Raw genomic sequence first — 20534 nt, forward strand, 5'->3', positions numbered from 1 at the left:
GTGTCGCTACAAGCAAAACAACGAACTCAAACGCGTGTTCATTCAATGTTGTCAACGAATTCCCGGAATAATTTTTCGGCACTTTAATTTCCCGGAAGAAAATTGAGGACAATTTAAAAAACCCGGAATTCCGGGAAAATCCGGAGAACTTTCATCTCTGAATATGGAAACGTAGTACTGGATGTCCCATATTCGTGCATTTAATACAAATTCAGGGAAATCAGAGATGGTAGGTCGGACAAAGTTTTTTTTTTTTTAGAATCACTTCTATCAGTTCTGTGATTTAAACATGTTTTGATTTTTTTGCATTTTTCTTTGAAGATCCACTGCAGTCAGACTCTGCTCGTTTCCTTTTGCTCTCCTGTGAATGCCTCATTATAGTCTTCTTCGTCTTCTTAGCTAATTGATGAATAGTCACCTTTGAGGAAGGATTCCGCTGTGTTGTGTCAGTCACTTTCAATTCTTCAGCTCTCCTTTTCTTTCTTTCATTTTCAGCATGCAGTCTCCTTTTGTATCTGCCATAAGCTGTCTGCAAACGATACACCATTCTCTTGTCCACTGGATCATGATGTATATCATCTCGGTGGAAATCCTTTAAGGCTGTTGTGTTTCTTGCCTTCAGGTCATATTTGACGGTTTGTATGGCTGAATATGTCCTGATAGCTAGCCTATTTGACTTGGGGTCGATAATATCATTCATGACACTGAATGACTGTTCTATTCGTGGCCCAGAAAAGATGCTGAGACAGGCCTTCACTAGTTTACCCAGGGTTGGATAGCGTGGCATTACCTCAGCCCACCAGTGGTCCAGACAGTTGACCTTTGACTCTCCATCGACTTCTGTGGCACAATCTGGAAGGGTAGAGTCAACTTGTATTCTTAGAATTTCCCTGAGATACAGATCTGTGTCACTGCTGGAGCTCATAACAGTGGGGAAATACTTCACAAGCTTCTTGAGATGACTGTGTGTCACAGCGTGCCCTTGTGCTTCAGGATCAATTGCTGACAAACACTTCAAAAGTGGATTAGTGAGAGGAAGCTTTCCCTGGAGATACTGCGCTGCAGCAACAAATGCTTCTCTGACGCTCTTTCTAAAATCTTGACACAAGCTGTTGTGTCTTGACAATCTTTTCAGAATCTTTTCTGCAGTATCTCCGATGAAAATGTCCTTTGTGGGCAGATGCATGGATGCATCGCTGACGTCTATTTTTTGCAACTGAGAAGCAGAAATGTCCCGCACCTTCTCTTGTGGAATGAAACAGGCAAGGAAATGACGAAACAAATCTGTCTGCTCGTCGTGAAGCTTGTGCACCATTGGTTCCTTCTGTTCAAACATCAGGACAAAAGACTTGAATATGGGTAGGACAGATACGTACATGTTCATGGTCAAAATTGGTTTGTCTCTTTGGTAGAACAGTTTGTCCACAATTCTGAGTTTTCTTTTTCTCCCATCGTCAGTGAGACCTTTCTTCGCACATTGCATTTGTATGGCCTTGATTCTTTTTACAGACTGTTTGGACCGCTTTTCCAGAAGCTGGTCAGTGTAGATGGCATAAGCTGACTGAAGATCTTTAGGAATCCAGGAAGCATACAGCAACGTTAGTGGCTCAATGATGGATAGATTCCTCTCTGTTACATCATAGGCAGACAGCCAGCGGTGTGATATTCTCTGTGGCGGCGTCAGGTACTGTACTCCTAATATCATGCAAAGCTCTTGGAGATACTCTTTGATATCAGTGCTGTACTTTGTGTCAGTGAAAAGATCATCACAAAGTTTTTCCACTTGAGATTCAAAACCACTGCAGAATTTCCTTACAGCATTCTGAATGTGGTGACAGGTGTCTCCATCGATATCCAGCAGGTGTGGCGCACTAGATCGCAGAAGAGTTTCAACACCTCCCTTCTTGCCCCTCATGTAATTGGCAGAATCCGACAGATTAGAAATTAAGTTCTCCAGTGGTATGGAATCTTTCTCAAAATTTTCCAATATTGTTGAGTGGATAATGGCTGCACTAACTACAGTTAATGTTGTCGAAAGGTAGTGTTGCACAACACACTCATTCTGTGCATCTCTGTAGTAACTCACCAAAACACTCAATACTTTTTTGTTGTTTGCGCTAGTGCATTCATCCATGTTCATTGAAAACTTGTGGGTCTGCAAATCTTTGACGAGTCGTTTATGCAAAACTTCTGCAAGACCGTCTTTGAGCTTATATGAAGCTGTGGTCCTCTCCATTTTCATTCCTTGGCTTGCTTTGGGATCTCTTCCAAACTCCTGTGCAAAATTGATGAGGCGAGGTATTAAAGTCAGTGGCAGTGAGTGTTCGGAGATGAATGCTAGTGTCATTGCTTCTAAGTGAGCTTTTCTGTCCTGAATACTGATGTCTGGACGCGGTGGCTGAACCAGCTCAGAGCAGCTGCTACTGTCAAGTATATTCGGTGCAGCTCCGTATGGCAGACTGGATGAAGCCTTGGAAGTTGTTCCTTCATTCAGGGCTTTGGTTGCACTGAACATTGCAGGAAGGGACTGGTTTGTTTGCAAGGATTTCCTCACAGCATTGTGCTTCGCCTTCTTTGAGTGGGTTTTTAAATCCTTCTTCCCTGATGATCCGTACCTAAGGGTATCATTGCACCAAATGCAGATAGCAAGCCCTGAAAGGATATGATAAGAATGAATGAAAAATTAATGCATGTTTTATTTCGTAATGAAATCACACAGACACATAAAATTAAATACAATAAGTTTTAAGACTACAGTAAGATAGAGATACATCTGCACCATATCATTCATTGTAACTTGATAGATCTAGAAATATGAATAGTATAATGAGTTGCCTTTAATATATATATACACACACACACACACACACACACACACACACACACACACATACATATAAATGACACATGGGCAAAAGCAGTGGCATGGCATCCAACTCTCCGGCAAGAAAGAGCCAGAAAGACGGTCCTAATAAACCAGGTGCATAATCAAGACAGATTGGCAGCAGGTGTGCAGCCAGCAAGAATGCTCAGCCCGCCACCTGCTGCCGAAACCGACATTAACAGAGTAAAATAATGAACACAGCACATTACAAAACACGGACAGTCTTCTCCCTCGTACGCTTTGTTGTTTAAAGCCTTTTGAGGTGAAAGAGGAGAGAATCAAAGTGACTTACCAGGTTTGTCGACCTTCCGAATGTAGTCAGACAAAAAATCTCCGTTCACGTCCTTTTCTTCGAGCCATGACCACTTGAACGTGTTCCTCACACTCGCGTCTATCGCGTGTAAGTCTGCTTGTCTGTCTACCTGCTTGAACATTATGCACGAATAACTTTACATATAGCGCTCAAATACTCAATATTCAATTATTTATCTGGACTTTGAGGCTTCCGCCGTCGCCGAAATTTCGAAAGTCCAATGTAGGGGAATGGTGGTTGTCGTTGCTTGCGTTTGCTGTTGTCGGAGCTTCTTCGATATCTGACGTTGGTTGCATCGGCGCTGATTGGTTGAAACCAAAACGACGCTTGCATGCGTAAATGCTCGCGCTGACGCACGTACAGCAGAGAGCAACCGAGTGCAGTGGCGCGCTTCGCTCGAATGGTGCCAACCGAGTGCTGTGGCGCGCTTAGCTCGAATGGTGTCGCTACAAGCAAAACAACGAACTCAAACGCGTGTTCATTCAATGTTGTCAACGAATTCCCGGAATAATTTTTCGGCACTTTAATTTCCCGGAAGAAAATTGAGGACAATTTAAAAAACCCGGAATTCCGGGAAAATCCGGAGGACTTTCATCTCTGATCTGCAAAACAAAACATCAGATGACAAGACGGCTTTTTAGAACGCTATGCTGAAGACAAAACTTGTGCTTCCGCGGTCCAGGTGATCCACTGCTCCCTTGCATTTGTTGTAATCACGGATCATCCTTGGTTTTGGTTTCAATCCCTCCACCAACTCCGGATCAATTGTGCTTATCAATAGCACAATTTTGCCTGTTTTGGGGATGTAAGACACTAAAGTACACTCCCTTGTGAAGGCAAATAGGCTGAATGAAAACAAAATCCAAGTTTATTCATATAGCACTTTTTAAAAATAAAAATGCAGCACAGAGTCTCGATGATAATACCACATAAAACCCACCTTGTAAGTGGCTGCCTGGTGAATGACCTCACTCGCTTTTATTTTTTCGAAGAGTGCCCACCAATGTGATCCTTTTTTTTTCAGCTCTGCAGCCAGGGGGAACGATGTAAAAAAATTATCCGTCGTCACCGTGTGATTATTGCATAGTCGCAGCACCACTCCCATGCCAACGTTTGGTTCGCGCCGAGCTCCTGGAGCCTTCCCGGTGTATACCTCCAAATTCAGCGCGTAGGAGGTGGTGACATCACACGCTGCCCACACTTTCAGCGCGTACTTGGCAGACTTGCTCGAGAGGTATTGTCTGAACGAGCAGCGGCCACAAAACGAGACCAGCTGCTCATCCATGCAGATTTCCCTGCCGGGGTAAAACATCATCTGCAGGCGGCTGTTCCACTTGATCCACACATCCTGGATCGGTGCGAGCTTGCTCAGATGATGACGTTGTGGTCGGTGCAACTTGTGAAAGCGCAGGGCTCTGTTGATCAGGCTAAACTTAAAGACAGACATCGTTGCAGCGAACATCGGACGACCCATTCCTTGTCCAACAGGCTCTTTGTGGACTCGTCTTTTGATTTGTATATTCCAGCTAAAATGAGAAGCCCCAAGTATGCACGGAGTTGCTGTGCGGTGATCGTGGTCCAGCGCATAATCCTTCTCTGCCCTTGTCAATTAGTCATTGCAACTATGTGGTCAATAATTTCGTCGGTAAAAATTAAATTGAATGCGGCGACGGGGCTACTGATGCGGGCAATGGCGTACAAAGTTGGCCTGGGGTTGGGCAGTGTTCATGTTCTGAAAATGATAAACAAAACAAAATGCAAGCACAATCATTATATTGCACACAGTTTAACTATTCTTTTTCTTGGTTGAATTACATTTGATTAAATTTTAATTAAGTTTTTAAAAAAATGCTTACCCGTGTTTTTTCTGACCAGATGTCTGACACCGTTTTCCCGTTGCCGGTGTGTCAATGTCTGGTTTTAGATAGGTGCTCCCAAACATGGACAGAACACGGGCAGCATGAAGTCAAAGTTGTGGCATCAAACCAGGGGGCAGAGGACGGTAAAATTCCTGGATTGAAGCATCTTGGAACTTTGCTCTCAGGCCACTGTCGCTTGGAAGCTCAATTAGCTCCATCTGAAGGTGTTGGGGACAGTGCAGACATTGGTGGTGAAAGGATTGGCAAAGATGTCAAAGCCAGACTGTTGTGCTCTGAAGTCAGAGAAGCGCCGATCAAACTCAGTCTTTAATGAGCTCAGTTTGGTAGCCAACTGAGCACGTGAAAAAGTCTCGGAAAATGAGGCTGATATGCTCTGACAAACAGGAAAGTGGACAAGATTGACCTGTTTCACTTGCCACATCATCCATCCATCCATCCATCCATTTTCCACCGCTTATCCGGGGTCGGGTCGCGGGGGCAGCAGCTTTAGGAGGGAAGCCCAGACTTCCCTCTCCCCAGCCACTTCTTCGAGCTCTTCCTGGCGGATCCCGAGGCGTTCCCATGCCAGCTGGGTGACATAGTCTCTCCAGCATGTCCTGGGTCGTCCTCGGGGTCTCCTGCCAGTGGGACATGCCCGGAACACCTCACCAGGGAGGCGTCCAGGAGGCATCCTAATTAGATGCCCGAGCCACCTCATCTGGCTCCTCTCGATGTGGAGGAGAAGCGGCTCTACTCTGAGCCCCTCCCGGATAACCGAGCTTCTCACCTTATCTCTAAGGGAGAGCCCGGATACCCTGCGGAGAAAACTCATTTCGGCTGCTTGTATCCGGGATCTCGTTCTTTCGGTCACGACACTTGCCACATCAATAAGTCCAATTTACGCTGGAAAGCCGCGATCGTGTCGGACATCTGCGTGTTGAGTTGTTTGCGTCCCTGCAGCTTCCGATTCAGCTGGGTGAGATGCTCGGTTATGTCACACAACACAGCATAGTCACACATCCACTTTGGATCTGATAGTTCAGACACGAGGTTTCCTTTATGCTGCATAAAAAGAGCAATGTCTTCCCTGAGCTCAAAAAAATCACTTGAGGATTTTGCCCCTAATATGTTGATAGAGAAATCTGTGAGCAAAATTGTATCATGTTTAAAGTTTCATTTAATGTGGGCACGTCTAAACGTTTGGGTGCGTATCCAGCGCCCCCAAATGCATGTGCGCAAAGGCGCCGGCCGTCTGGGCGGAGGGCTTTTGGAGTCCACAATTATCACGTCAATGCAAGGGGGCGAACAGAGAGAAGAAGGCTTGACTCGGTCACAAAGGGGGAATGAATAATTCGGTTGACATTTTTAAAAGTCTAACTGGTCAGGACACACCTGCTCACGGACCTCCAGCATGCACTGCTTCAAAAACGCTCCCTCTTTGAAAGACTTGAAACGTGGGCGATTTCTTCAGCCACAATGAAGCTAGCTTTTACCGCGGCCTCGTTTTTGGCTGTGGATTTCATGAACAAACTCTGCTGCAACCGCAGTTTGCCTTTTAATTCTTGAGCAATTTGTTGCTTTTCTTGAAGGCTTGCTTTAGCAAACTTAGCTCCATGTTTGGTGTCAAAACGTCGACTCAGATTGAACTCTTTGACAACCAACACCGCCTCATAACACAAAAGACATCCCGGTCTTTATCCTTGAAGCACAAACAAGTATTCGCCTTCCCATCTTTCTTGAAACAGGTGTGTGCTTCTATGCTTTTAGAGTGGTCGAAAACAGACAGTGATGACGACAATGGAGATTTTTCCACCTTTTCAAGTAGCTCTGAGTTTGACAGCCCATTAGGCATATAGACCAAGGAGGCATATACACCCTACCCCCTCCCCTCTCTTGGAAGAGCGGACCACAACTTGGTATTTCTCAAGCCTGTGTACAAACTCTTGGTGCACAGGCAGCCGGCTGTGACCCGTATGGTCAGAAAATGGTCCATGGAGGCTGAAGATGCTCTGCGGGACTACTTCGACTGAACCAGGTGGGAATGAATAAGTGTGAGCGAGCGAGAGCAGCGGAAGACCCATCCCCCCTCTTGGAAGAGCGGCCCACAACTTGGTATTTCTCAAGCCTGTGTACAAACTCTTGGTGCACAGGCAGCCGGCTGTGACCCGTATGGTCAGAAAATGGTCCATGGAGGCTGAAGATGCTCTGCGGGACTACTTCGACTGAACCAGGTGGGAATGAATAAGTGTGAGCGAGCGAGAGCAGCGGAAGACCCATTGGTCCGGGATGGTGGCTGAATCCACCCCTGAAAAACCAGCGGCGGTCGACCCATTGGTCGAAACAGACAGTGATGACGACAACGAAGATTTTTCCACTTTTTCAAGTAGCTCTGAGTTTGACAGCTTATTAAGGCATATAAGGCATATAGACATTTGGAGCTCCAGCGGCGGTAGACCCATTGGTCCGGCACTGGCGGCTGAATCCACCCCTGAAAAACCAGCGGCGGTCGACCCATTGGTCGAAAACAGACAGTGATGACGACAACGGAGATTTTTCCACCTTTTCAAGTACCCCTGAAAAACCAGCGGCGGTCGACCCATTGGTCGAAACAGACAGTGATGACGACAACGAAGATTTTTCCACCTTTTCAAGTAGCTCTGAGTTTGACAGCCCATTAGGCATATAGACCAAGGAGGCATATACACCCCACCCACTACCCACTGCCCCCTCTTGGAAGAGCGGACCACAACTTGGTATTTCTCGAGCCTGTGTACAAACCCTTGGTGCACAGGCTCTGACCCGTATGGTCAGAAAATGGTCCACGGAAGCTGAAGATGCTCTGCGGGACTACTTCGACTGAACCAAGTGGGAATGAATAAGCGTGAGCGAGCGAGAGCCAGCGTGAGCGAGCGAGAGCCAGTGTTCGTTTGGAGCTCCAGCAGCGGTAGACCCATTGGTCCGGCACAGGCGGCTGAATCCACCCCTGAAAAACCAGCGGCGGTCGACCCATTGGTCCGGCACGAGCAGCTGAGTCCACACCTGGAAGGCCAACCGGCTGATCAGCGAACACGGCAGCAGCAGCGGCGGCTGAACTCACTCGACCACCGAGGCAGCGTAAGCTAGTGAAAGCCAACCAGCGCGAGTGAACGAGAGGATTTGTTCGGAACTCCAGCGGCGGTCGACCCTATGGGTCCAGCACAAGCATCTGGAGCCACCACTTAAAGCCAACTAACCGAACAGTGAACCCGGCAGCAGCGGCCCAAGAATTCACTCGACTACCACGGCTGTATTGCCCAGGGAAGCTAAAAAACCCACTGCCACGTCATCAACATCCGGGTTGGCAGCAAGCCCACTGGACACGTCAACAACTAGCTGACAGCCGGCTAGCATCAAAGCCCGAAAGATGCCGCCCAAACAGAAACAAGATGCAAAGCAGGACGAAGAATTGATGACCCTCACGCAAGTCAATGAATTACTCCTGCAACAAAAAGAGCTTTTTACACCGCTCATGCAGCAACATCAGGAACACTTTAAAGGATTTGTCGAAATGATACTAGTTTTTCCAGGGACGTACAAGAACTTAAAACCAGTATCAACTTCACCCAAAAGGAGGTAGATGACATTAAAAAACAGCAAATGAATGAAACTGACCCCCGTAAAAACATGCAGACTGAAATATATGAAATATGTGACAGTCTATTAGTATTAACTGATAAGATGGACTACTGAGAGCAGACCTATGCAAACTACGGCCCGCGGGCCGGATCCGGCCCGTTGGTCTTTTTAATCCGTCCCGCCGAAGGTTAGCACAGTACACAATTAAGGTTCGATGTAAATGATTGCATTCATTTCATTTGGACTTGTAATGACAGGCATTTCAACGCCAGGCGGCGCAATTATTAGATATTAGATATCCTTTATTTGTCCCACACTGGGGAAATTTACAGCCTTCAGCAGCAAGATTGTGGGTAGAAAGAAGAGAAAAGAAAACACAGTTCAATTAAGTGCAATATAAATACAAACATGGATAAGGTCAATAATTAAGTGCAATATAATACAATAGTCACAGTACTATTCACATATGTTGTCATATCATTTAAATAATTCTATGATTTATTTATTTATTCAGCAGCCTGACAGCAGTCGGTAGGAACGAGCGGCGGTATCTCTCCTCCCGGGCCGAGATGCTGCCTGACCAGCAGACAATGCCACAATGCCACCACCGAGTTATAGAAAGTCTTAAGGAGTGACCCCTGAACCCCAAAAGACCTCAGTTTCCTGAGTAGGAAAAGTCTGCTCTGACCTGCAAAACCTACCTACAAAAGTCTGAATTACTTGAAGTTACAGAGCACAGGGAGGGAGGGGGAGACGATACGGAAGCCCGCAGTAGTAGCGCTAACTCAAGTAACTCCGCTCGATACAACGCAATAAGTGTGTCCGCGCTGCTATTTTCAATCATTGGAAATCCAAAACAACGACATGCAAGTGACTCTTTATTGCAGTGAGTTTGACTGGAATTACGAACATTTTTACGTCCTGTAGATCATGGCATCCAAACGAAGAGGAACATTAATGGCCGCGGAAGAGAAAGTGAAGTGTATCGAATTAAACGAAGCGGGTTACAAAGTACGAAACAGTCAGGAGACGCTTGGAGTCTGAAAGACTGAAATCTACGAGACTTTGAAAAACAAAGAAGCAATTCTTGATCAGTCCGATTCTAGGTGTTTCCATGCTCAGAGTGAATTGCATGTGGCTCGACGGACAGTCGAGTAAATAAACGCTTCCTGGAATGGTTTGACTGTTATCGTGCTAAAAACTTTCCGCAAATTGGACCGCTAATAAGAGAGCAATCGAGTTCGATTGCGCTATGGGCATCGAAGACTTCGAAGCATCCCGTGGCTGGGTTCAAAAGTTCGTTGCACGACATCAGCTGAGCAACGCTGTCTGGAGTGGTGATCGAGGGGAGGTCAAGTTCGAGACAGTGAGTGAGTGGAAAGAAAGCCACCAGGTCTTTTACTCGTCTCATTTTCATACCTGTCAACTTTTCGGAGCGCCAACCTGTATAAACTACCAAAAAAATCCTTATATAGAGCAAAAAATCCTAAAACATACCAAAGCATTTTATATGTCAAAATAACGGCAGAAAAAAACCCACGAAATATGAATGATATATTTGTTTCCTTGTAGAACTTGCTTGTACACTACCAAAGTATGCAATGAATACTCTGCCGTTTTCAACTAGGAACCACGTGATTTACTGGAAAGTTACCGGAAATGAAAGCATTCGAGTAGACTAGCACCATTCTGGGCAAAAGCAAACAGAACTACCTGTTAGGGGGAAAAAAAACAAAAAAAAAAAACCGGAAATTTTCAGAATCCGTATGATTTGTTCGATATGGCCATATACGTAAGATTCACCACAAAATCCGTATGAACTATGGCTAACCCGTATGAGTTGACAGGTATGCATTTTGTAGCAAATAGTCCTAAATTTGTTATATTTTGTCATATACTTGTACTGTATGTTGCAGTTTTTGGGCAATATATTGTTGCACTTTGTTGCTTGTGTTGTCACACGTATGTTGTTAACATACTTGGAGGTTCATCCAGGACATATACCACAGTTGTTTCACTGTTCTCATTAAAAAAAAGATGGTAATACTTTAATGCTTTTGTGCTGTTGATGTTTGGTATGGACTGTCAACATATACAGTTTTTTATTTGTACCGAATCTTGTGCTGACCTGGTCCACCTGTCAAATTTAGAAATCAATGTGGCCCCCGAGCCAAAAAGTTTGCCTACCCCTGAGCTTGATTGAGCTCTACTGAACAAGAAAAATAACAAAACACTGAAACATGCTTGCTTGTATTTTTTTTCTATATTGTTTGGCAGTTGGGACAAAAAATGTGAGTTAGGTTACATTATTACTGGCATACAAAGACATTGTGTTATCTTCATGGGAAAGTTAAAATCAGAAAGCGTTGTAGTGTTCATCTTACTGAAAAAGAGTTACAAATGTTGCACAATTAGAATTGTTTTGCACAATTTCACTGAAGAAATCATTTTTCTGTAAAATAACTGCACTTTCATTATCTAGCAACAATACATACTCTTATCAGCGTCTGTAAACAATGTCATTAACTTATTTCAACGTAAAAATAAAATTGAAATCGTGAGTAGATTTCTAACTTTTGGCCCGGCCCGCCACAATATTTTCTGCTTCTCATTTGGCCCCCCCGGGAAATTAATTGCCCACCCCTGACTTAGAAGGACAATCAAAAAGAAACAACTTGATAATTGATGGAATTGAGGAAACACAAGGAGAAACGTGGACCGAAACACAGCAGAAAGTCCAAAAAATCTTAAAGGTTCAACTGCAGATAAAGGAGACAATCGAGGTGGAAAAAGCCCACCGCACGGGAAAGCATGAATTGGGAAGACCTCGACCAAGGCCAGTTGTGGTGAAATTTGAAAAATATAAGGACAAAACAATGATTCCCCAGAGAGCAAAATATTGAATAGGCACCAAAATCTACATTAATGAAGACTATAAAGATGTCGTGCGTCAAAAAAGAAAATAACTGCTTCCAAAACTAAAAGCTGCACGTGAAAGAGGGGAAATTGCTTACTTGAGGCACGACAAACTCATAGTCCACCCCCGCACCAGTACTCCAATACAACAGGCTCGAGTTCAACACGCGATATGCTGAGAACTGATCACCACCAGACAAAAAACGGACTTTACTGATCTAGGAAATACACAACAAAAACATGGACTTCAAAATCTTTGATTATGCTGACCACAAGACATTCGACCCTGAGAACAACTTGGACCCGGACAATAATTTCTCCAATCATAATCACAGCATCATAAACTCCAAGTATTATACAGACGAAGAATTCAACTTTTCTTGCAGACTTGATAACTTCATACATAAACATGTGCTATTAAGTGAAAATCAACATGGCTTCAGATAAAAACGGACCACCTCAATGGCAGTAATGGAGTTTGTGGAAGCAATAGCCACTAATATAGACAACAAAGAATTTACTGTTGGGATTTTTCTAGATCTAAAAAAAGCTTTTAATACAATAGATCATAGCATATTATTGAATAAATTAGAGAGATATGGTATTCGAGGCACAGCATATGAATGGATTGAAAGTTATTTAGAAAACAGATATCAGTATGTGCAGTTCAACAATAAAAAATTTAATCAACTGAAGATTAAACCATGGAGCTCCTCAGGGGTCTGTGCTTGGACCAAAACTATTTATCTTATATATAAATGATATCTGTAGTGTCTCAAAACAATTCAAATGTGTCTTATTCGCTGATGATACAACTTTCGACTGTTCTGGAGAAAATATGAAACAACTGAAAACTGTGGAAAATGAATTAAACAAATTTAAAAAACTGATTCGACAGGAATAAATTATCACTGAATTTGAAAAAAATCAAAGTTAGTTGTTTTTGGCACGAGACCAATCAAACACCAAGTTAAAATAAAGGTAAACTCAATTGAAATAGAAGGAGGTTACGAAAATAAGTTTCTTCGACTAGTAATAGATACTGAACTATCCTGGAAGTCACACATAGACAACGTTAAAAGAAAAATATCCAAAACTATAGGGATCCTCCACAAAACTAAAGATGTGCCGAATAAGAGATCGTTGTACACATTGTACTTCTCATTAGTACTTCCATATATGACCTACTGTGTGGAAATATGGGGAAACACCTGTAAAACAAACACACTCCGTTTTAAAACTACAACAAAAAAAAAACAATCAGAATAATCAATAGATCTAAATTTACAGAACCCAAGAATCCACTATTCATCAAATTAAACACAATGAAATTTTATGACCTGGTTGACTTCATTGGACAATTGACGCACACCAGTGGGAGCGAGCGAGCGACAGCCACCTGAGGAGCCAGCGGCGGTCGACCCATTGGTCAGACATAAGCAGAAAAATCCACCCCAAAAAAACAACCGGCCGATCGGTGAGCCTGGTGGCGGCGGCGGCGGCAACACAACACACTCGACCACTGAGGCAGCGTGAGCAAGCGATAGCCAACTGGCGTGATTGAGCGAGAGGACTCTTCGGAGCTCCAGTGGCGGTCGATCCTTTGGGAACGGCACTAGCAGCTGGAGCCACCACCACTTGAGGCCAGCCTACCGAACAGTTAACCCGGCAGCAGCGGTAGAAAACTCGAACACCGCGGCGGTGTTGTCCGGGGAGGCCACAGGCCCACTGCCACGTCACCAACATTCGGGGTGGCAGAAAGACCACAGCACACGTCATCAACAAGCTGACAGCAGGCTAGCAACGAAACCCAAAAAATGCCGCCTAGACGGGGACAAGATATGAAACAGGATGAAGAATTGATGACCCTTACGCAAGTCAACGAACTACTCATCCAACAAAAAGAACTGTTCACAGCACTCATGCAGAAACAATCGTGCATGAATCCGAAAGCCAGAATATTAACCGGGATGAATCAGGACCCGGATTCGCAATTTTACAGTAAGTGTCGCAATTAGGCTCAACCCGCTCTTCAATTCAGTTACCACGAAACATTCACCTTCGCGCATTTAGGTATCGCGTTGTCACAGCACCTGACAGTTTCCGGGTTTGCGTCCTGCTCAAGGTCATTCAGTTCTGCTTGATATCAGCCCTTTGTCCTGTAAACCTCCTTCATACTACTTATTTCATCGGTGATTCCTTAAGCCCCCGAGTTAATGACAAAACCGGGAGCGAGTGAGCGACAGCCAGCGGGAGCGAGCGAGCGACAGCCAGCGGGAGCGAGCGAGCGACAGTCAGCGGGAGCGAGCGAGTGACAGCCAGCGGTCGTTCTGGGGCACCCGTTTGTTTGGGGCTCCAGCGGCAGTTGGACACATTGGTTCGACGCTGGCAGCTGAGCTCTCGGTTGAGCTCCCAGTGGCAGCGGCGGAGACTCGAGCGCTGCGGCGGTGTTGTCCGGGAGGCCACAGGCTCACCGCCACGTCACCAACATCCGGGTTGGCAGAGAGAGAGAGAGAGAGAGACCACACAGCACACGACGTCAACCAGCTGACAGCCGGCGAGCAACAAAACCCAAAAATGCCGCCGAAACGGGGACAAGATACCAAACAGGATGAAGAAGTGATGACCCTTTCGCAAGTAAATGAACTACTCAAGCAACAAAAAGAACTGTTCACAGCACTCATGCAGCAACAACAAGATCACTTCAAAGGATTTGTAAAGATGATATTGGACTCAACAAACACACGACTTGACAATTTTTCCAGGGAAGTACAAGAACTGAAAATTAGTCTTAATTACACTCAAAAGGAAGTCGACGACATCAAAAAACAACAAACGAATGATTCTGACCATTGCAAAACCATGCAAACTGAATTATACAAAGTATGTGACAGTATGCTGGTTTTAAACGACAAGATGGACATCTTAGAGGGACAATCTAAAAGAAAAAACTTGATAATCGATGGAATTGAAGAAAAGCAAGGAGAAACGTGGACTGAAACGGAGCAAAAAGTACAAACAATTTTCAAGGAGCAACTTCAATTAAAGGAGACAATCGAGGTGGAAAGAGCCCACCGCACAGGGAGACAGGAATCGGGAAGACCTCGACCAAGGCCAGTAGTGGTGAAACTTTAAAAATATAAGGACAAAACAATGATACTACAGAGAGCAAAATACTTAAAAGGTACCAAAATCTACATTAATGAAGATTATACAAATATTGTACGACAAAAAAGAAAAGAATTGCTTCCAAAACTAAAAGCGTCACGTGAAAGAGGGGAAATTGCCTACTTGAGGCACAACAAACTCATCGTCCACCCGCGCACCAGTAAAAACAAGTGAAATGAAAATTGATGGATATGAAATGTATGCAACTCATAGGGAAGACAAAAAAGGAGGGGGGAGTTGCAATATATGTAGATAAAACACTGAAATGCAGTAAAATTGAGAGCCTGACTAACACAACAGAGAATCTCATGGAATGTCTAACTCTTGAAATACATATTAAAAATGCATCAAATGTCATTATAAGTTGCGTTTATAGGACACCAGGATCTTGTCTTGACACATTTAATAAAAAAATGATAGATATGCTGAGTTGTTCTAATGACAAGAAAACACGAATAAAATGTGGCAACTTTAACGTTGACTTATTAAACCCAAATGGACACAAAAAAACAACAGATTTCATAAAAAAAATGTATAGCAACGGTCTTTCCCCAGTCATATTGAGACCCAGCAGAATAACAGTTGAAACGGCCACATTAATAGATAATATATTTATAAATAAGATTGACCATAAAAAGGAAAGTGGACTTCTCATAACCGATATAAGTGACCATCTACCGATATAAGTGACCATCTACCGGTCTTTGCAGTCTTTCACAATTACTTTGATAGAAAAACTAAATCAATAACCCACATATCAGAAATCAGACCCAGAACCCAACATTCCATCGCAGCTTTCAAGCTCGACCTAGACAAGCAAAATTGGTCTGAGGTCTACACAAATGAAGATCCAAATACTGCATTTGACACATTTCAGTCAACCATAACCTCCTTATACGACAAGCATTTCCCAGTAATTAAGGTCACCAGAAAGTACAAAAACCAAAGTAAGCCATGGATAACAAAAGGTATAGAAAATGCATGTAAAAAGAAAAACATTCTATACAAATCGTTTTTTAAAATCCAGAACCAAAGAAGCTGAAACAAAATATAAGACTTATAAAAAAAAATTAGTAAACATTATAAGAACCAGCAAGAGAGACCATTTTCATGCATTATTGGAGCAAAATAAAAGCAACACTCAAGAAATATGGAAAATCTTAAATCATGTAATTAGAAATAGCTCTAATAAAGTAGATTATCCGGAGTACTTTATGAAAGATAAAAATACCATTATTGAGGAAACTGCAGAAATAGCAAAGGAATTTAATGAATATTTTGTGAATATTGGCAGTAACTTTGCAAAACAGATTCCTGATCCAATAAATTCTTTTGAAATAGATAAATACATAGAAAAAAAATCTTCCACAATGTTTCTTACTGCTGTGAATCAAAATGAAATATTAAATATTGTAAAAACATATAAAAGTAAAAAGTCGACTGTTTTAATATTGACATGACAATAGTAAAACAGATTATCGAATTTTTTAGTGCGAACTTTTACATACATATGCAACCTGTCATTTAAAGCCGGTGTTTTTCCATCAAAAATGAAAACAGCTAAAGTCATTCCAATTTTTAAAAGTGGAGAAAGACAATTCTTGACAAATTATAGACCAATATCACTGCTACCACAATTTTCAAAAGTATTAGAAAAATTATTTTCTCGCAGACTTGATAACTTTATAAATAAACATGTGCTATTAAGTGAAAATCAATATGACTTCAGAGAAAAACAGACCACCTTAATGGCAGTAATGGAGTTTGTGGAAGCAATAGCTACTAATATCGACAAAGAATTCACGGTTGGGATTTTTCTAGATCTAAAAAAAGCTTTTGATACAATAGATCATACTATATTATTGAATAAATTAGAGAGATATGGTATCAGAGGCATAGCATATAAATGGATTGAAAGTAATTTAGAAAACAGATGTCAGTATGTGCAGTTTAATAACAAAAAATCCAACTTACTGATGATTACCCATGGAGTTCCTCAGGGATCAGTGCTTGGACCAAAACTTATTCATTCTATATATAAATGACATCTGTAGTGTTACAAAACAATTCAAATGTGTCCTATTTGCTGATGACACAACCTTCTACTGCTGTGGAAAAAATATGGAACAACTCCTGAAAACTGTGGAAAATGAATTAACCAAATAAAAAAACTGGTTTGACAGAAATAAACTATCTTTAAATTTAACAAAAACTAAGTTGTTTTTGGCACGAGACCAATCAAAGACCAAGTTAAAATAAAGATAAATTCAATTGAAATAGAACGAGTTTATGAAAATAAGTTTCTTGGACTAGTAATAGATACTAAACTATCCTGGAAGCCACTCATAGATAATGTCAAAAGAAAAATATCCAAAACTATCGGGATACTCCACAAAACTAAGGATGTGTTGAATAAGAGTTCCTTGTGCACATTATATTACTCATTATTACTCCCATATATGACCTACTGTGTGGAAATATGGGGGAACGCCTGTAAAACAAACACACTCCCTGTCTTAAAACTACAAAAAAAAAAGCAATCAGAATAATCAATAGGTCTAAATATATAGAACCCACAAATCCAAATTCAAAAGATTAGTACAAAAAAAAAACCTACATGAATCAGAATTAAGAAGCTAAATTTGATATACTTATAAAATATAGTATTACAACTGTTCATGTTTTGGATTTTTGATCAACTTATCAATTGTACTCAAGAAATGCACTAATTATAAAGAATATGAGAAAATTGAAACAAAAAGGAGAAAGAATAATTACATATACACAAACCGAAAGGTGTATGAATAGAAAAGTATAGTATACATAATGGTAAAAGTATTTGATGATATGTAGACTATTTCTTCTTCTTCTTTGTCTTAAAAAATGATCAATTCATATGACTACACAATGAGGGGTAGGACTAGATAAGTTGTTTACTTCTTCCTACTCCTTTGAGCATACAACTGTGATGATGTGTTTTTCTTTTACTTACTTTTTTAATTTTCCTTTTATAAATGTTCCTTGCCTTTGTCAATCTGTTATTGTGTGTACTATATATGCTCAATAAACAAACAAACAAACTTCAAAATGGCCCAATTAATGTACAGAGCACATCATAACCTCCTTTGCCAAAACATCCAGAAGCTTTTTGAAAGTCGAGAAAGTTGTTTTAATTTAAGGGGTACTAACCTATACAAAAAATCCAAAACACGAACAAACATCAAGCAAAGGAGTGTATCTGTAATAGGTGTAAATCTGTGGAATAATTTCGAAACGGACCTGAAAATGAGTAAAACGCTTCTTGAGTTCAAAAACAAATTCAAAAGATTAGTACAAAAAAACTACACAAATCAGAGTTAAGTTGATAAATTTGATATATTTATAAAATATAGTAATACATCAGAATTACATTGATAAACTTATTAAATGTATTAATGGAATGTAGTATCCTTTATAAATGAGAAAATTGAAATATAAATGTGCAAGAATGAGTATGTATATACAAACCGAAAGTTGTATAAATAGATAAGTACAGCACATAAGGGTAAAAGCATTTGTTGATATGTAGATTTTTTTCCTTTTCTTTCTTGTATTGAAAAATGATCAATTCATATATTACTACATAACAAGGGGTAGGACTAGATAAGTTTTTTACTTCTTCCTACTCCTTTGAACATAAAATTGTGATGATGACTGTTTTTCTTTTCCTTTTTACAATTTTTAATTACCTTCAATTTTGTCATTTATTATTGTCTTGTATATTTTGTATGTTCAAGAAAACAAACAAACAAACAAACAAACAATCAAGTTCCCTTATTGAAGATTGCCAGCCATTCAGTTTTGTGGAGGACACAGGGTTCAGGAAGCGTATCCAAGCTTTCGACCCTACATATGTCCTCCCCACCAGGCAGGTGTGTATGAGAGCACATGAATCATTATTCCCCATTCCCCCATTACCGCTCTTCCAATAGAGTTCTTTCTCCTTTCCTTTCGACTTTGAAAGCCATGGTGGAGGAGAGGTACCAGCAGGCAAAGGAGAAGGCCCAAGAGCTTGTTGCAATGTCCTCTGCAGTGAGCATAACAGCAGATATGTGGACCAGCATCAACACAGATGCATATCCGGCAGTCACTTGTCATTTCATTGATGAGCACACCTCTCTGCACTCAACTGTGTTCGGTGTGCTCCATTTACCTGACCGCCATACAGCTGAGAACATGGCTGCCGTTAACTCGTCAATACTGGCACACTGGGTCACTCATGGCACAATGGGGCATTTCCACCAAAGTAACTTGCCTTGTGACAGATGGTGCAGCCAACATGGCTGCATGTGCCAGAGACCTTCATCTGCGTCACACAATTTGTGTGGCGCACACATTAAATCTGACAGTGAAGAAGGCTCTGGCAGAAAATACTGAGCTGTCTGAGAGCCGTCTTCAGTGTAGGAGGATAGTTGGTTACTTCAAAAGCAGTACCACTGCAAAGGTGAATTCCTTTATTACACAGCAGTATTCAAATTCATGCTGAATGACTAAGATGTTTTGTTTCCTATTTTATTTTTTATAGACAAGGCTGACACAGGTGCAGGAGCAAATGAAGCCGACAGAGCCTGTGCTGAAGCTCATTCAAGAGGTAAGTTGACATCCATAACTGCTTCCACTCCCCTTTCAAACAATAATGACCGTTTATTTTCAGGTGGAGACACGCTGGAACAGCATCTTCCACATGCTGCAACGCGTGTACGACCTCAGGGAAGCCGTAGGAGCAGCCCTGGCAGGCCGACACACTGACATTACCCCACTCACATCCCACCAGTTGAAGCTCATTTATAAGAGTCTGCAGGTGCTGTCCCCCATTTAATGATGCCACTGTAGAGCTCTCAGAGGAGAGGAGAGTGTCTGGGTCCAAGTTCATACCACTTTTGGCCATGCTGCACCACAGCTTGGAGGATGACATGGGAACCATACAAATGGAGGAGAGCAAAGCAATGGTTGAAGGTCTTAAAAAACAACTTAGGGTCAAGCTGTACAACCTCCAAGCCATGAGCATCATATCACTGGCAACACTGCTGGATCCCAGGTTTGTATCAGATGCCTGTTTTTCTCATGGGTCGACTAGTCCCAACAAATGCGCAACTGCCTTTAGTTGAACAGTTCACAACTGCAATGAGTCTCATTGTCATTTTCAGGTTCAAGAAGACAGGCTTCTTTAGCCCCAATAAAGCACAGGAGGCTGAGAGGAGTCTCACAGCTGAATGTGCGACAGTCATCCGGCACAGGGCATCTTCCTCCTCCTCCAACCCATCATCTTCCGTCAGTTCACACAGTTCACAGACAGTGATGACGACAACGGAGATCTTTCCACCTTTTCAAGTAGCTCTGAGTTTGACAGCCCATTACTAGCAAAAGAAAAAGGTTTCGGTTTTCGAACAGCCTTTGCGAAGGGATTATGGTCGAAAACCCAGGTTTGACTATTTATTTTTAGACACTCAAAACTTTTAAGCTCTCGCAGGCCACTTAAAATGAGATGGCGGGCCACATCTGGCCCACAGGCCTTGAGTTTGACACTTGCTCGAAAGAGTCACAAAGTCTCAAGACGGTTTGCCTCCCCACGTTTTTGGTCTGCTCTCTTCCTGGAGGCTTCCCCACATAGACCTCCAGTTTCCAGGTATATGCGGTCAGGACAACACAAAGTGCCCAAATCTTCACTCCATACTTTGCTGGTTTGGAGGGCATGTACTGCTTGAAAGAGCAGCGGCCCCTATAGGAGACCAGCTGCTCA

The 20534-nt window shown here is 42.3% G+C and overlaps 1 protein-coding gene and 1 long non-coding RNA gene across 2 annotated transcripts; one reads left to right on the plus strand and one right to left on the minus strand.

Moving 5' to 3' along the window:
- Positions 1–273: 273 nt before the first annotated feature.
- LOC109519504 (uncharacterized) lies at positions 274–3611 on the minus strand. Its single transcript, XM_019876075.1, has 3 exons — positions 3177–3611; positions 2171–2652; positions 274–475 (listed from the first exon to the last, which is right to left on the minus strand). Exons 1-3 carry the CDS (start codon positions 3316–3318, stop codon positions 284–286), a joined length of 816 nt encoding a protein of 271 aa, XP_019731634.1. The 5' UTR covers positions 3319–3611; the 3' UTR covers positions 274–283.
- A 15559-nt stretch (positions 3612–19170) lies between these two features.
- LOC109519505 (uncharacterized) lies at positions 19171–19470 on the plus strand. The gene is made up of 3 exons (XR_002168977.1): positions 19171–19238; positions 19320–19385; positions 19449–19470. It is a non-coding gene; the product is annotated as an uncharacterized LOC109519505 (long non-coding RNA).
- Positions 19471–20534: the final 1064 nt, after the last annotated feature.

This window comes from Hippocampus comes, unplaced genomic scaffold (assembly GCF_001891065.2).
Source record: "Hippocampus comes isolate QL1 unplaced genomic scaffold, H_comes_QL1_v1.1 scaffold60, whole genome shotgun sequence".
Lineage (NCBI taxonomy): Eukaryota > Metazoa > Chordata > Actinopteri > Syngnathiformes > Syngnathidae > Hippocampus > Hippocampus comes.

What these genes read in the sequence shown, in the direction of transcription:
- LOC109519504 (XM_019876075.1), bottom strand. Translation starts at nt 3,318, where the DNA reads ATGTTCAAGCAGGTAGACAGACAAGCAGACTTACACGCGATAGACGCG. An exon ending in TCGGAAGGTCGACAAACCTG is followed by an intron (nt 2,653 to 3,176) that starts GTAAGTCACTTT and finishes ATATCCTTTCAG; the next exon opens with GGCTTGCTATCTGCATTTGG. An exon ending in AAGTTTTGCATAAACGACTC is followed by an intron (nt 476 to 2,170) that starts GTCAAAGATTTG and finishes GAAAGAAAGAAA; the next exon opens with AGGAGAGCTGAAGAATTGAA.